General features: G+C 46.8%; 1 protein-coding gene across 1 annotated transcript in view; it reads right to left on the bottom strand.

Annotated features, from left to right (window-relative positions):
• Window positions 1-844: 844 nt before the first annotated feature.
• Window positions 845-18,105, bottom strand: part of TSPAN15 (tetraspanin 15) — a 103,513-nt gene continuing 86,252 nt past the window's right edge. The window contains exons 6-8 of the mRNA XM_038743805.1: window positions 13,694-13,741; window positions 6,843-6,959; window positions 845-2,545 (exon numbers count right to left, since the gene is read on the bottom strand). Coding sequence (XP_038599733.1) covers window positions 2,396-2,545; window positions 6,843-6,959; window positions 13,694-13,741 — 315 coding nt within the window. The 3' untranslated portion in view covers window positions 845-2,395. The remainder of the gene's footprint in view (window positions 2,546-6,842; window positions 6,960-13,693; window positions 13,742-18,105) is intronic.

The raw sequence follows: 18,105 nt of genomic DNA, 5'->3' as shown, positions 1-18,105 counted from the left end.
ATGGGTTTGAATCCCGACTCTACCACTTGTCTGCTGTGTGATCTTGAGCAAGTCACTTCACGTCTCTGTGTCTCAGTTCCCTCATCTGTAAAATGGGGATTGAGACTGTGAGTCCCATGTGGGACAGGGACTGTGTCCAACCCAATTTGCTGTGCCCACCACACCCACATGCTCAGTACAATGCCTGGCGCTTAGTAAGTGCTTAACAAATACCCTGATCACCTTGTATCCTCGCCAGTGCTTAGAACAGTGCTTGGCACACAGTAAGCGCTTAACAAATGCCGTTAGTATCTTCTAGACTGCAAGCCTGTTGTTGAGTAGGGACTGTCTCTATACGTTGTCGACTTGTACTTCCCAAGCGCTCAGTCCAGTGCTCTGCACACAGTAAGCGCTCAATAAATACGATTGAATGAATGAACGCCACCCATCTTCCTCTGCAGTTTTCCCTCCTCCCCATCCGCCAAACTGCCCTTTGGAAGCCCCGCTCCCACCTCTGCCACTTGTGTGACTTTGGGCAAGTCATTCATTTCTCTGGGCCTCAGTTCCCTCATCTGTAAAATGGGGATGAAGACTGTGAGCCCCCCGTGGGACCACCTGATCACCTTGTAACCTCCCCGGCGCTCAGAACGGTGCTTTGCATGTAGGAAGCGCTTAACAGATACCAAAATTATTATTATTATTGTTATTACCTACCTTCTTCCCATTCCCCAGACCCCCTAATTCGCCCCCCAGCCCTCCAAAAGCAATTCCCCATCACCCCAAAAGTAACCCAAGCGACCCCCCTTGTCCTCCGCTAGGAGGCGCTATCCCCCCAGCGTGCCAAACCACAGTTAGGGAAAAAAAATCAATCACAACTCTAGTTTATTATTTAATTAAAATGAACCAACTTGCCTAGGGCACAGGGACGCACAACGATGGCAGAAGGGATGGGGACCGAGCGAAGAAGGAGAGAGAAAAGCCAACCACCCAGGGACCGTGATTCGGATTAATCAAACGCACGGGTTTAATTATAGGCAAGACCTTATCCGGTCATCCAACTTCATAAAAACGGGTCGGCCAAAACCGTCGCCCAGGGCGTGGGCTACAAGGCACCAAGAGGCGAGAAAGCACATTAAGTGGCTCACCCGGGAGGCTCCAGTTTGGACGGGGTGGTCCTAAAAGCTGCACCTTTGTTAAGCCGCCTGGATTTAAAAATCTCGTTAGGTCGCACATCCCTTCTTTTTGTCTAAAAATTAATACAAAAATACTCAAAAGGCACACATTTAAATATCACAGGACAAGGCAGCGGCTCACAATAGTGCTGCACACACACATACACACACACACACTCTCTCTCTCCACTCCCTTCCCTCATCATCAGCCCTTCAGGGATCAGGAAGAAACCGATTTTCCAGCCCTACCTCAGGAAGGGCTGTGCTGGGCCCTGGGATTTGGAGTGGACCAAAAACCAGGGTCACCAGCCAGGACAGATGGAGAATGGCTGAGGGAGGGGACCAAAAACCAGGGTCACCAGCTATGGCAAATGGAGAATGGCTGAGGGAGGGGGAAGATGATTGGCAAGAACCCCAGGAGAGGCTGCCGGATCATCGCTTGAACCGAGCGAGGGGGTCCGGGCCTGGGGACACGGAATGGTGCTCCACTGCAGAAACCCTCTCGGGCACTGACTTGCAGTGGCCAGAAGATTTGTCAAGATGGTAGCCCCTCCGGTGACCCTTCACCACCATCTCAGCCCTGTGGAGAAAGAGGGGGGTACCTCCATCTTGCAGAAGGGGAGGATAACTCACCTGGATCCACGGCAGATTGGCAGCTGAGAGGAGCTCAGTCTGTCTCACCTGATTTCCATCCCTGATCCCTAGCACTGAGGGAAGGGGTCAGGGACACTTCAGCCTCTCTTTAACCCTGGAAGAGGGATTGTTGGGGAGCCCTGGAGCCCCGGTCGAGGACCTTGCGAGATGAGGCCAGACAAGGCCCGTCATCAGTCTCCAGCCTTGGGCCACACAACAACTCTCAGAGGAGGATAAACCCCAGATGGTTTTCCCCTATTCTACCTCCCCTAAGGACCATGTCCTGAACAAGAAGTCCCCACCTCGGCAGTCCAGATGATCTTCGGAGAAGGATCTGATTCTCCCAAAGAATCAAGAGGTGCGGGGAGAGAAGGCAATCACAGTCATGGGGAGGGAAGATGGGGGAAGAGGAGTGCTCAGGAACAGATGAAGAGCACCTGGAATGGTCCAGACTGAGCCCCGATCCCGGATGGAGGAGGGGAAGTCAGGACGCGGATCCGGCAGCTGCCAATTTGTACTACCCAAGCGCTTAGTACAGTGCTCTGCACATAGTAAGCGCTCAATAAATACGATTGATGATGATGATGCTGACGAAACATCGTCCTCCAGGCTCAGGCGGGGTAGCACATGCAGCATCCCGCACTGGCAGGCTCGGAGCCGCGCTTCTGCGAGGGCTGGAGGAGGCCGTCGGGCTCCGAGTACTGGAAGATGAAGTCCTCCACACGGGAGACGTACAGCAGGGACAGCAACACGCCCAGGAACTGCGGAGTGAAGGATTGCGGGAAGAGACGGGAGTAACGGCTGGGGCCCCGCGGCAAGCAGCGTTCAGTTCTCCAGCTCCCCAAGGCTAGTCGCGCGACTAGACGGTCAAATCTCACTGAATTACAAGTTCCCCGAGGGTAGCGATTGTGTCTGGCAACTCAACTGTACGCTCTGAACCGCTGAGTACGGTGCTCAGGCACAGTAAGTGCTCAGTGAATTCCACTAATTGGCCTTCCCTCTGCAAATTATCCGAGGACCCTTCCCCTGCCGTCAGGTAGGTCTAACGTGGCCTTGTGGTATATATATAGAAGGGGGAGACAGACAACAAAACAAAACATATTAACGAAATAAAATAGATAGAATAAATATGTACAAATATGTAACATATATATATATATATTTGTATGTATTTATTACTGTTTATTTTATTTGTACATATTTATTCTATTTATTTTATTTCATTAATATGTTTTGTTTTGTTGTCTGTCTCCCCCTTCTAGACTGCGAGCCCACTGTTGGGTAGGGACCGTCTCTATATGTTGCCAATTTGGACTTCCCAAGCGCTTAGTCCAGTGCTCTGCACACAGTAAGCGCTCAATAAATACGAATGAATGAATGAAAGTTAATCGGGTTCTACTCAGTCTCTTTCCCACTTGGGGCTCCCAGTCTAAGGATCCCCATTGATTATCCCCATTCATAAGGATTGCTCAATAAATACGATTGATTGAATGAATGAATGAATGAGTCGGAGGGCCTGGGTTCCAGTTCAACTCCATCCCTCTTTTAAAGTTTTATGATATTTTTTAACCACTTATTATGGCTTGGAACATAGTAAACTCTGGGCTAGGTACAAGTGAATCGGGTTGGATGCAGTCCATGTGCATGTTATAGATGAGAGAACCAAGGAACAAGAGAAGTTAACTGACTTGCCCAAAGTAACACAGCAGACAAGTGGTGGAGCCAGGATTAAAACCCAGGTTCTTCTGACTTGCCTGTGACCCTGGGCAAGTCAATTAATACCTCTGGGCCTCAGTTTCCTCATATAATAATAATAATGACAATAATGGCAATAATAATAATATTTGTTAAGTGCTCACCAGGCACTGTACTAAGCTCTGGTGGGCACTGAACAAATATTATTATTATTACCATTATTGTTATTATTATTCTTATATGAGGACCAGAGGTATTAACTGATATCGGGGAGGGAAAAATAAATACTTTGAAGCATTTTTCAAAAACGCTTGATTCAGAACAATCTGTGGACAAATCAATACGACTGTAGCGTGGCTCAGTGGAAAGAGCCTGGGCTCTGGAGTCAGAGGTCATGGGTTCAAATTCAGCCTCTGCCAATTGTCAGCTGTGTAACTTTGGGTAAGTCACTTCCCTTCTCTGTGCCTCAGTTCCCTCATCTGTAAAATGGGGATTAAGACTGTGTGCCCCCCGTGGGACAACCTGATCACCTTGTAACCTCCCCAGCGCTTAGAACAGTGCTTTGCACATAGTAAGGGCTTAATAAATGCCATTATTATTATTAGAGAAGCAGCGTGGCTCAGTGGAAAGAGCCTGGGCTTTGGAGTCAGCGGTCACGGGTTCAAATCCTGGCTCCGCCAATTGCCTGCTGTGTGACCTTGGGCAAGTCACTTAACTTCTCTGTGCCTCAGTTCCTTCATCTGTAGAATGGGGGTTAAGACTGTGAGCCCCCCTGTGGGATAACCTGATCACCTTGTAACCTCCCCAGTGCTTAGAACAGTGCTTTGCACACAGTAAGCGCTTAATAAATGCCATTATTATTATTATTATTACTAAGCTCTGGGTAGGCATACAAGCAAATTGGGTTGGATACAGTCCCTGTCCCAAACGGGGGTCACAGTCTTAATCCCCATTTTACAGATGAGGGAACTGAGGCGCAGAGAAGTGGAGTGACTTGCCCAAGGTCATACAGCAGACAAATGGCAGAGCCGGGATTAGAACCCAGGTCCTTCGGACTCGCAGGTGCGTGCTCCATCAGCTAGACCCTGCTGCTTCTCTGTTCATCTGCTTTGCCGCTTCATCTGCGCTCCCTCCCGCTTAGACTGACAGCCTGATGTGGGACAGGGACTGCGTCCAGTCTGCGCGTCGCTCCTCTCCCCCTCGTCCCCCTCTCCTTCCCCCCCATCTTACCTCCTTCCCTTCCCCACAGCACCTGTATATATGTATATATGTTTGTACATATTTATTACTCTATTTCTTTATTTTACTTGTACATACCTATTCTATTTATTTTATTTTGTTAGTATGCTTGGTTTTGTTCTCTGTCTCCGCCTATTAGACTGTGAGCCCACTGTTGGGTAAGGACTGTCTCTATATGTTGCCAACTTGTACTTCCCAAGCGCTTAGTACAGTGCTCTGCACACAGTAAGCGCTCAATAAATACGATTGATGATGATGATGATCTACCTCAGCACTTAGTATAGCACTCGGTACGTAGTGAGCGTTTAACAAATACCACCGTCACCATTATTACGTTTATGGGAAGCAGCGTGGCTCAGTGGAAAGAGCCCGGGCTTGGGAGTCGGAGGTCATGGGTTCTAATCCCACGTGTCTGCTGTGTGACTTTGGGCAAGTCACTTCACTTCTCTGTGCCTCGGTTACCTCATCTGTAAAATGGGGATGAAGGCTGTGAGCCCTCCGTGGGGCAACCTGATCACTTTGTATCCTCCCCAGCGCTTAGAACAGTGCTTTGCACATAGTAAGCATTTAACAAATGCCATTATTATTATTATATCCTTGTCTCCCACCTGTTTCCCTGAACCTCCCACCCCCATTCCAGGCCTTTATAATAATGATAATAATAATGATGGCATTTATTAAGCGCTCACTATGTGCAAAGTACTGTTCTAATCAATCAATCAATCAATCAATCGCATTTATTGAGCACTTACTGTGTGCAGAGCACTGTACTAAGCGCTTGGGAAGTACAAGTTGGCAACATATAGAGACAGCCCCTACCCAACAGTGGGCTCACAGTCTAGAAGACTGTGTCTTAACAAATGCCATTATTATTATTATTATTATCATTATTATATCCTTGTCTCCCACCTGTTTCCCTGAGCCTCCCACCCCCATTCCAGGCCTTTATAATAATAATAATAATAATAATAATAATAATGGCATTTATTAAGCGCTCACTATGTGCAAAGCACTGTTCAATCAATCAATCAATCAATCGCATTTATTGAGCACTTACTGTGTGCAGAGCACTGTACTAAGCGCTTGGGAAGTACAAGTTGGCAACATATAGAGACAGCCCCTACCCAACAGTGGGCTCACAGTCTAGAAGACTGTGTCTTAACAAATGCCTTTATTATTATTATTATTATCATTATTATATCCTTGTCTCCCACCTGTTTCCCTGAGCCTCCCACCCCCATTCCAGGCCTTTATAATAATAATAATAATAATGGCATTTATTAAGCGCTCACTATGTGCAAAGCACTGTTCTAATCAATCAATCAATCATATTTATTGAGCGCTTACTGTGTGCAGAGCACTGTACTAAGCTCTTGGGAAGTACAAGTTGGCAACATATAGAGACGGTCCCTACCCAACAGTGGGCTCACAGTCTAGAAGACTATGTCTTAACAAATGCCATTATTATTATTATTATTATCATTATTATATCCTTGTCTCCCACCTGTTTCCCTGAGCCTCCCACCCCCATTCCAAGCCTTTATAATAATAATAATAATAACGGCATTTATTAAGCGCTCTCTATGTGCAAAGCACTGTTCTAATCAATCGATCAATCGCATTTATTGACCACTTACTGTGTGCAGAGCACTGTACTAAGCTCTTGGGAAGTACAAGTTGGCAACATATAGAGACGGTCCCTACCCAACAGTGGGCTCACAGTCTAGAAGACTATGTCTTAACAAATGCCATTATTATTATTATTATCATTATTATATCCTTGTCTCCCACCTGTTTCCCTGAGCCTCCCACCCCCACTCCAGGCCTTTATAATAATAATAATAATGATGGCATTTATTAAGTGCTCACTCTGTGCAAAGCACTGTTCTAAGCGCTGGGGAGGTTACAAGGTGATCAGGTTGTCCCATGGGGGGCTCACAGTCTTCATCCCCATTTTACAGATGAGGGAACTGAGGCACAGAGAAGTGAAGTGACTTGTCCAAAGTCACACAGCTGCGCTTGGCACATAGTAAGCGCTTAACAAATACCATCGTTATTGGGGGGTTGGCCCTCTCCGCCTCGAGCTAAGCGGCCCCCCAAACCCGAGGAAGAGGGGGTCCTCACCTGAGGGAGCAGAATCCCGAGGAGCACGCCAGCCATGATGGTGTAGTTGTCTGTGAACCAGATGAGGACGGCGTTGGTGCAGCCTCGGATGTAGATGACGTCTCGGACGCTCAGGCGCTGCAAGAGAAACGGGAGATCAATCAATCAATCATATTTATTGAGCACTTACTATGTGCAGAGCACTGTACTAAGCGCTTGGGAAGTACAAATTGGCAACATATAGAGACAGTCCCTACCCAACATTGGGCTCCTTTGAACTCGTCCCCCTCTCCATCTCCCCCGCCCCATCTTACCTCCTTCCCTTCCCCACAGCACCTGTATATATGTATATATGTTTGTACATATTTATTACTCTATTTATTTATTTATTTTACTTGTACATATCTATTCTATTTATTTTATTTTGTTAGTATGTTTGGTTTTTGTTCTCTGTCTTCCCCGTTTAGACTGGGAGCCCACTGTTGGGTAGGGACTGTCTCTACATGTTGCCAATTTGTACTTCCCAAGCGCTTAGTACAGTGCTCTGCACATAGTAAGCGCTCAATAAATACGATTGATGATGATGATGATGATGAACTGTAGCCTCCCTATTAGGGAAGCAGCGCGGCGCGGCGGAAAACGTGCTAATATTCAGTTGAACATTTGCTGGTATTGATTTGTCCACAGATTTTTCTGCATTAAGCATTTTTGAAAAATGCTTCAAAAGATTTATTTTTCCCTCCCCGATATCGGTTCTGTCAGTTCAGATTTTGCATCCGCGTTGGGAGACATGGGCTAGGGATGGGGAGGAGGGGGAAGCAAAGATAATAAGCTCAGGAGAAATGAACCGATCGGAAGGGGACAGCTTTAGCGTTAGTAATTTCACTCGGATGTCCTGGATGCTTTTTTGCCCCTTTCAACTTTCATGATAGATGTCCAGTGCTACATGTTTTGTTTTGTTGTCTGTCTCATCATCATCATCATCAATCGCATTTATTGAGCGCTTACTGTGTGCAGAGCACTGTACTAAGCGCTTGGGAAGTCCAAGTTGGCAACATGTAGAGACAGTCCCTACCCAACAGTGGGCTCACAGTCTAAAAGGGGGAGACAGAGAACAAAACCAAACATACTAACAAAATAAAATAAATAGAATAGATATGTACAAGTAAAATAACTAAATAAATAAATAAATAGAGTAACAAATATGTACAAACATATATACATATATACAGGTGCTGTGGGGAAGGGAAGGAGGTAAGATGGGGGGGATGGAGAGGGGGATGAGAGGGAGAGGAAGGAAGGGGCTCAGTCTGGGAAGGCCTCCTGGAGGAGGTGAGCTCTCCCCCTTCTAGCCTGTGAGCCCGTTGTTGGGTAGGGACCGTCTCTATATGTTGCTGACTTGTACTTCCCAAGCGCTTAGTCCAGTGCTCTGCACATAGAAAGCACTCAATAAATACGATTGAATGAATAATAATAATAATAATAATGGTATTTGTTAAGCGCTTACTATGTGCCAAGCACGGTTCGAAGCGCTGGGATAGATTTCGGGTAATCAGGTTGTCCCACGTGGGGCTCACGGTCTTCATCCCCATTTTACAGGTGAGGCAACAGAGGCCCAGAGAAGTGAAGTGACTTGCCCAAGGTCACACAGCAGGCAAGTGGTGGAGGTGGGATTAGAACCCATGTCCCCTGATTCCCAAGCCCATGCTCGTTCCACTGAGCCATGCTGCTTCTCAAAAATTAAGCACTTACTATGTGCCAAGCACTGTTCTAAGCGCTGGGGTAAAGACAGGGTAATCAGACTGTCCCACGTGGGGCTCACGGTCTCAAGCCCCATTTTACAGATGAGGGAACTGAGGCCCAGAGAAGTGAAGTGACTTGCCCAAGGTCACACAGCAGACAAGTGGTGAAACCAGGATTAGAACCCATGACCTTTGACTCCCAAGCCCGTGTTCCTGCCACTAGGCTATGCTGGATGGAGCACGGCCCCAAGCACCTGGGTTTTAATCAATCAGTCATATTTATTGAGTGCTTACTGTGTGCAGAGCACTGTACTAATCCTAGCTCTGCTGTGTGACTCTAGCAAGGCGCTGCACTTCCCTGGACGTCAGTTACCTCATCTGTAAAATGGGGATTCAATACTTGTTTCCCCATTCTAGTTAGACTGTGAGCCCCATGTGGGACAGGGACCGGGTCCAACCTGATGAATTTATATCTAACCTCAGCGCTTAGAACAGTAAGCACTTAAGAAACGCTATTATTATCTTGTATTACCCTCACGGATCATACTTCCCCAGTGCTCCTTGTAACCTCCCCAGCGCTTAGAACGGTGCTTTGCACATAGTAAGCGCTTAATAAATGCCATTAAAAACAAACCAAAACAAAACAATGTTTCTGACGTTGGACTGTGGACACAACCCTCAGTGTCCGGACCAGACAAATTTATAGTCATTTGAGGTTTTTGGGAAATCAATTCCCAGTCTAGACTGTGAGCCCGCTGTTGTCTCTATGTGTTGCCGACTTGTACTTCCCAAGCGCTTAGTATGGCGCTCTGCACACAGTAAGCGCTCAATAAATACGATCGAATGAATGAATGAATGTGATCTACCGCTGTGATCTCCTTCCTTCTCCCCTAGCTGCCGAGACTTCCCCTTCCCAGCTTTTCCACTTGAGTTGACGAAGCCGCTATCTCCCTGTCTCCCGAGTTCACCACCCTGATGTCATCCCTGACTCCTCCCTTTCATTTTCCCCCCTCATTCAATCTAAGTCCTGCTGGGCCTTCCTCTATAATATTTCGTAGATCCACCCCCTTCCTCTCCCTGCTTAATATTATCACCATCCTCATCTCCTCCTAGGGGGATAACTTTTAGACTGTCCCCCTTTTAGACTGTGAGCCCACTGTTGGGTAGGGACTGTCTCTGTATGTTGCCAATTTGTACTTCCCAAGCGCTTAGTACAGTGCTCTGCACATAGTAAGCGCTCAATAAATACGATTGATGATGATGATGATAACTGCATTGGCCTCCTTTCTGGTCTTTACACCTTCAGCCTCTCCCATCGCTGGTATAATAATAATAATAGTAATAGTGGCATTTGTTAAGCGCTTACTAGGTGCGAAGCACTGTTCTAAGTGCTGGGGGGATACAAGGTGATCAGGTTGTGGGGCTCACAGTCTTAATCCCCATTTTACAGATGAGGTAGCTGAGGCACAGAGAAGTTAAGTGACTCGCCCAAGGTCACACAGCTGACAAGTGGCTGAGCCGGGATTAGAACCCATGACCTGGTATGTCCAGACTATCTGAAATATTAATCAGAGCACATCGCTCCCTTTCTCAAAACATTCCAGTGGCTATCTGTTTCTTTTATGCAACAAAAAGCAACAAAATGATGCTGATTGATCGATGGTACCTAAGTATCTACTGTGAGCAGAGCACTATGTCCATTTCCTTACACTCTGCCACTTCTCATATCTGTAATTTACTTCAATGCCTCCTCTAGACTGTAAGCTCCTTGTGGGCAGAGATCGTGTCTACCAACTCTATCGTATCACGCTCTCCCAAGCACTTCGTACTGCGCTCTGCACGCAGTAAGCACTCAATAAATATCATTGATTAATTGACAGATTAATAGTGAGGGTTTGAAGAGAGGAGGAAGATAGGGAGGACTCAAAGATGACATCAAGGATGGGCGGGCAAGATAGTGGCTTCTTTTAAACTGTAAGCTCATTGTGGGCAGGGAATGGTGGTATTTGTTAATTTGGTAATGATGGTATTTGTTAAGCACTTACTATGTGCCAAGTACTGTTCTAAGCACTGGGGTTGATACAAGGTAATCAGGTTGTCCCACATGGTGCTCAGTCTTGTCTTCATCCCCATTTTACAGATGAGGTAACTGAGGCACAGAGAAGTAATAATAATAATAATAATAATAATAATGGCATTTATTAAGCGCTTGCTTACTATTTGCAAAGCACTGGGCTCAGTCTCCATCCCCATTTTACAGATGAGGTAACTGAGGCATAGAGAAGTTAAGCAATAATAATAATGATGGCACTTATTAAGCGCTTACTATGTGCAAAGCACTGTACTAGGCGCTAGGGAGGTTACAAGGTGATCAGGTTGTCCCAAGTGACTTGTAAGTAGCAGAGCTGAGCCCACTGTTGGGAAGGGACTGTCTCTATAGGTTGCCAGCTTGTACTTCCCAAGCGCTTAGTACAGTGCTCTGCACACAGTAAGCGCTCAATAAATACAATTGATTGATTGATTGACCTCTGACTCCCAAGCCCATGCGCTTTCCATTAAGCCACGCTGCTTCTCCATATCTACAAACTTTATGATACTCTCCCAAGGGCTAAGTACAGTGCTCTGCACACTATAATCAATCAATCGTATTTATTGAGCGCTTACTGTGAGCAGAGCACTGGACTAAGCGCTTGGGAAGTACAAGCGCTCAATAAATACGATTGACGGATTGACTGTCGAGTTGGGCAAGTTAGGAAGAGGAGTGGATTTAGGAGGGAAGAGTTCCGTTTTGGGCACTTTCGGTTTAAGGTAAGCAGGCGATATCTTGGAGGCAAGGAAATCAATCAATCAATCATATTTATTGAGCGCTTACTATGTGCAGAGCACTGTACTAAGCGCTTGGGAAGTACAAATTGGCAACATATAGAGACAGTCCCTACCCAACATTGGGCTCACAGTCTAAAAGGGGGAAATGTGAGGTGAGAGAGGCTGGAGCTGAGGAGATAGATTTGGGTGTCTTCTCCATGGAGGTAGTAAGTGAAGCCATGCGAGGCGGCGAGCCCCCTGAGACTGTATGAGGGCTTACAGAGAAGCAGACTGGCCTAGTTGAAACAGCACAGGTCTGGGAAGCAAAGAACCTGGGTTCTAATCCTGGCTCTGCCACTTAATAATAGTAATAATAATAACCGTGGTATTTGTTAAGTGCTTACTATGTGCCAGGCACTGTATTAAGTGCTGGGGAGGAAACGAGCAAATCAGGTTGGACACGGTCTCCATCCCCATTTTACCGATGAGGTAACTGAGGCCCAGAGAAGTGAAGTGACTTGCCCAAGGTCACAGAGCGGACAAGTGGCAGAGCCAAGATTAGAACTCATGACCTCCTGACTCCCACAGCCTTCTTGCCTGCTGTGGGAAAATCACTTCACCTCTCTGTACCTCCATTTCCTCATCTATAAAATGTCGGTCCTTCGACCGTATTTATTGAGCGCTTAAGAGCACTGTTCTACGTGCTTGGGAGAGTACAATGTAATACTGTAACAGGCACATTCCCTGCCCACAACAAGCTTACAGTCTAGCGGGGGAGACAGACATTAATATAGATGAGGATTAAATACTCGTTCTTCCTCCTACTTAGACTGCGAGCTCTATGAGGGATAAGGGACCGCGTCTGACCTGTTTATCTTGTATCTCTCCCAGCGCTTAGTACAGTGGCTGGCACATAGTAAGTGCTTAACAAATGCCATTAAAAAAAGGAGAACCAGTGCTTTGCACATAGTAAGTGCTTAACAAATGCCATTAAAAAAAGGAGAACCAGTGCTTTGCACATAGTAAGCGGAGAACCAGTGCTTTGCACATAGTAAGCGGAGAACCAGTGCTTTGCAAATAGTAAGTGCTTAATAAATGCTATTATTATTATTATTACTATTATTACTATTTATTATTATTATTATTATTATTATTATTATTATTATTATTATTATTATTATTATTATTATTTGGCTCTGAGGAGGAAATTGGTGACCTGGGAGAGTGTGGTCTCTGGAGCCAAAAGAGGGAAAATCAGATTGTGGTGGATCGAAGGCAGAGGACTATTTCAACTGAATGTGCTGAAATTCTCTCCACAGTAAAAGGGGCTTGGGGCAATCAATTAATCAATCAATCGTATTTACTGAGCGCTTACTGTGTGCAGAGCGCTGTACTAAGCGCTTGGGAAGTACAAGTTGGCAACACATAGAGACGGTCCCTACCCAACAGTGGGCTCACAGTCTAGAAGCAGGGATTTGCTTCCACCCACACGCCTGGAGATGGCGGATGGCATTGGAGTGCTTGCCTTGAGGCGTTCGCAAGGGAAGAGTGGAAGTGTAACTTGTACTTCCCAAGCGCTTAGTACAGTGCTCTGCACACAGTAAGCGCTCAATAAATACGATTGAATGAATGAATGACTGAAAGTGTAAATGAAAAAAATGGAAAAGCCGGCTGGGATGGAGGCTCACAAATTCTGAGGTGCATAGGGAAGGAGAGCAGGATACAGAGAGTCTCCTCAGTTGTTGACGATCATATATTCTATGGCGGGAAATGCAGCACATGGTATATACAAACCGCGTGTGGAATTTATCCAATAATAATAATAGCATTTATTAAGCGCTTACTATGTGCAAAGCACTGTTCTAAGCACTGGGGTGGTTACAATGTGATCAGGTTGTCCCACGGGGGGCTCACAGTCTTAATCCCCATTTTACAGATGTGGGAACTGAGGCCCAGAGAAGTTAAGTGACTTAAGTGCCCGAAGTCACACAACTGACAAGTGGCAGAGCCGGGATTTGAACCCGTGACCCCTGACTCCAAAGCCCGTGCTCTTTCCACTGAGCCAGGGAGATGGAACAATAGATCTGGAAGGCAGAGGAGAAGAGGCCAACGGAGATTGAGAAGTGGCAGCAGAGAAGGGAAGGAGACGGGGGGAGTGAGTCAGAGTTGGCGGGGGGATGCCTCACCCCATTCAGAGCTGGACTTGGGCCTCCCTCCCCAGATTTAGCATCAGGCTCCAATGCCTACATGACTCCCCAGGGAAACAAACCCAGAAGCTGTCAGACGCAACCCGTTTGCGGGGGTTGTTTTGTTTTCAAGGATTACCTCTTGGTCAATGGTTTGGTAGCCACACATTGTGTTGATGACATCTGTCTGGAATGAAAAAGAACAATCAATCAATCAATCAATCGTATTTATTGAGCGCTTACCGTGTGCAGAGCACTGTACTAAGCGCTTGGGAAGTACAAGTTGGCAACATATAGAGACGGTCCCTACCCAACAGTGGGCTCACAGTCTAAAAGGGGGAGACAGAGAACAAAACCAAACATGCTAACAAAATAAAATAAATACAATAGATATGTACAGGTAAAATAAATAAATAGAGTAATAAATATGTACAAACATATATACATATATACAGGTGCTGTGGGGAAGGGAAGGAGGTAAGATGGGGGGATTGAGAGGGGGACGAGGGGGAGGACAGTCAGAAGCAGGTGGGACATGGCAAGTTATTATTATTATTATTATTATTATTATTATTATTATTATTATTATTATTATTATTATTATATAAGTGAACAAACTCATTTCTCTGGGGGGAAGGAGGGGGCATCTGTATGCTGCTGGTTTGTTGTGGAGGATCAACTTGGGGCTCCGGACCCCAACAGGAAAGCTTGACCCTTTCATTGCATCCTATCGACTCTCAGATGCCTGCAGACCGGATGCCTTCACTAGTCTCCTCTAGACTGCAAGCTCCTTGAAGGCAGGAAACGTGTCTTCCAACTCTGTATTACTGCACTCTCTCTGAAGTGCTTAGTTCAGTGCTCTGCACACTGTAAGCGCTCAATAAATACCACTGATTGGTGGGAAGGATTTCCAGCACAGAGGAGTGAGAGCTGATCGAGCTCGCTCCAAGAGGTGAAACCGGAATTGTGCCAAGCCACTGTGGGAAGGAATGATTTCCAAACAATTCTAGGCCTTACCATTTCTCCAATTCTGGAGAATTGGAGACAGCCCTCTCTTTTAAACCTGCTGGCGTCACGGAGTTAGGATCGCTTAGTACAGTGCTCTGCACATAGTAAGCGCTCAATAAATATGATTGATTGATTGATTGATTGATTGATTTAAAGGTCCTTGTTAAGTACTTACTCTGTGCCAGACACTGTACTAAGCACTGGGGTAGATAGATGACATAACTTTGTTGGATCCAGTTCCTGGCCGACTTGGTACTCACTGTCTAAGTAGCATGGCCTAATAGAAAGAGTATGGGCCTGTGAGTTCATTCATTCATTCAATCGTATTTAGTGAGCGCTTACTGTGTGCAGAACACTGTATTAAGCACTTGGGAAGTACAAGTCGGCAACATATAGAGACGGTCCCTACCCAACAGCGGGCTCACAGTCTAGGAGGGGGAGACAGACAACCAAACAAAACATATTAAACAAAATAAAATGAATAGAATAAATATGTACAAGTAAAATAAATAGAGTAATAAGATTATCTGTATCTACCCCAGTGCTTCCCCTCTCATTTCCAGTACTCTACCAGTTTCAGCTATGGGAGGGAGAGTCAGGAAGAAACATACCCATTCCATTCCTAGCTTGGGCAGTGGCTAGCGAGTGGAAGGTCATCCGCTACGAGTCAAAACTCACCTGTGCTGGGCAGCCGCAGCACGGGAGAGAGTCGAGGGCGGAGACTCAAGTTTACTGCGCGAAAGATGGCAATGGTAAACCTCTTCCTTATTTTTTACCAAGAAAACACTCTGCAAACACTACCAGAATGATTGCGGGTGGAGTTAGGCGACATGGGTTAACAATTGTGGTATTTGTTGAGTGCTTACTACGTGCCAAGCACCGTACTAAGCACAGGGGTAGATACAACTTTACCAGGTTGGACACAGTCCTTGTCCCCCCTGGGGTGCATAATCTCAAGCTCCGTTTTACACAATGAGGTAACTGAGGCCCAGAGAAGTGAAGTGACTTACCCAAGGTCACCAGCAGACAAGTGGCAGGGCCAGGATTAGCACCCATGACCTTCTTACTTCCAGGCCTGTGCTCTATCCACCACACCATAAGTTCTAATACCAGTTCTGCCACTTCCCTGCTGTGCGACCTGGGGCAAATCTCTTCACCTTTCCATGCTGTCCTTTCCACATTTCCACCTTTTCTCAGCTGTTAAAAAGGGGATGCAGCACCTGTTCTCCCTCCCCCTTAGACCAGGCACCCCGTGTGGACAGGGACTGTGTCCGACCTGATTATCGTGTATCTTCCCCAGGGCTTAGGACAGTGCCTGGAGCCTAGTAAGTGTCTAACAAATACCAGTCTAGTACACAAAGGCCCAAACTAAGGGAACCCAAGCATCGAGCTTGTCCTCGGCGGCCCTCCTATCTCTGCTTTTCCCATCCGTGTTGCCCGTCCCCTCCCTCCAGCCCAGCCTGGCCTTCCCCCAGGTCTTCCAATCAATCAATCAATCAATCGTATTTATTGAGCGCTTACTGTGTGCAGAGCACTGTACTAAGCACTTGGGAAGTACAAGTTGGCAACATATAGAGACGGTCCCTACCCAACAGTGGGCTCACAGTCTAGAACGGGGAGATAGAGAATAAAACAAAACATATTAACAAAATAAAATAAATAGAATAGATATGTACAAGTAGAATAAATAAATATGAACAAACATATATACATATATACAGGTGCTGTGGGGAAGGGAAGGCAGAGAGGAAGGAGGGGGCTCAGTGTGGGAAGGCCTCCTGGAGGAGGTGAGCTCTCAGTAGGGCCTTGAAGGGGGAAGAGAGCTAGCTTGGCGGATGTTTGGAGGGAGGGCATTCCAGGCCCGGGGGATGATGTGGGCCGGGGGTCGACGGCGGGACAGGCAAGAACGAGGCCTAACGGTGAGGAGATTAGCGGCGGAGGAGTGGAGGGTGTGGGCTGGGCTGGAGAAAAAGAGAAGGGAGGTGAGGGAGGAGGGGGCGAGGTGATGGACAGCCTTGCAGCCCAGGGTGAGGAGTTTCTAAGCCTGATGCGTAGGTTGATTGGTAGCCACTGGAGATTTTTGAGGAGGGGAGTAATATGCCCAGAGCGTTTCTGGACAAAGACAATCTGGGCAGCGGCAGTGACCACAATTTCCCTGCAACCAAAGCGTCCACAGGGCGAGTGGGCAGGGAGCTCGCCGAGGCAGAGCAGGGGAGGGGCTCTGAGGCCCTGCCCGAATCCTCCGGCCCCTTGCCAACTCCGGCGCCGGCTGAAGGAAAAGGGGCCTGGGACCAGCTGTTGCCTCCGGAGGGGCCAAGTCCCAGAGCAGCGGGGCAGAGAGGGCCAAGACCGCCGGGTACAACAGGCCCCGAGCCCTCCCGCCGGAAGGGAAGAAACGGGGCCGCCTCAGCCACCCTCTCCATCCCGTCTGCCGATAGGGCAGCTGTGGGAACCGAGGGAGAGAAACCCTCTGAGCCCGACTAATAATAATTATGGTACTTGTTAAGCACTTCCTACGTGCCACGCACTGTCCTAAGCGATCAGGTTGGGCAGAGTTCCTGTTCCACAGAGGGGCTCACGCTCTTAATCCCCCATTTTACAGACGAGGTAACTGAGGCCCAGAGAAGTGAAGTGTTTGGCCCAAGGTCACACGGCAGATACGTGGCTGAGCCGGAATTAGAATCCAGGTCCTTTTGACACCCAGGCCCTTGATCTACCCACTGAGCCAGGTTGCACTGGCTCTACAACTTTACCAGGGTGTACTCTAATACTAATAGAGTACTACTCTATTTATTATTACTCTATTTATTTATTACTCTATTTATTTATTTATTACTCTATTTATTTATTTTACCTGTACATATCTATTCTATTTATTTTATTTTGTTAGTATGTTTGGTTTTGTTCTCTGTCTCCCTCTTTTAGACTGTGAGCCCACTGTTGGATAGGGACTGTCTCTATATATTGCCAACTTGTACTTCCCAAGCGCTTAGTACAGTGCTCTGCACAAGTAAGCACTCAATAAATACATTTGATTGATTGATTGATTGAGCCATACTGCTTCTCCCATTTTCTGCTCATCTTCCGCTCCGGCCTCCCCTTCAACTTCTCAGGAGACCTGAGGTCGAGGAGGGGAAGGGAAACATAGTCCCCACCAGGTCTAGTTCCAGATTTTTTCCATGGTATTTTTTAACCACTTACAATGTGCCAGGTACTGTACTAAGCACTGGGGGGTAGATACAAGCTAATCAGTTCCCGTCCCCTAGGCAGTCTTAATCCCCATTTTACAGATGAGGTTACTGAGGCACCGAGAAGTTAGGTGACTTGTCCAAGGTCATACAGCGCACACGTGGTGGAGCGGGGATTAGGACCCAAGTCCTTCTGATTTCCAGGCCCCTGCTTTATCCACTAGGCCACACTGCTTCTCATGCTTTCATGACAGGAGCAGACACAGTCACATTGGTTTTCTCGTAATGGAGCTCATTCATTCATTCAATCGTATTTATTGAGCGCTTACTGTATGCAGAGCACTGGACTAAGCGC

This window comes from Tachyglossus aculeatus, chromosome 3 (assembly GCF_015852505.1).
Source record: "Tachyglossus aculeatus isolate mTacAcu1 chromosome 3, mTacAcu1.pri, whole genome shotgun sequence".
Lineage (NCBI taxonomy): Eukaryota > Metazoa > Chordata > Mammalia > Monotremata > Tachyglossidae > Tachyglossus > Tachyglossus aculeatus.
Note: the sequence above shows the minus strand (reverse complement) of the source record. Positions and strands in the feature narration are given on the sequence as shown.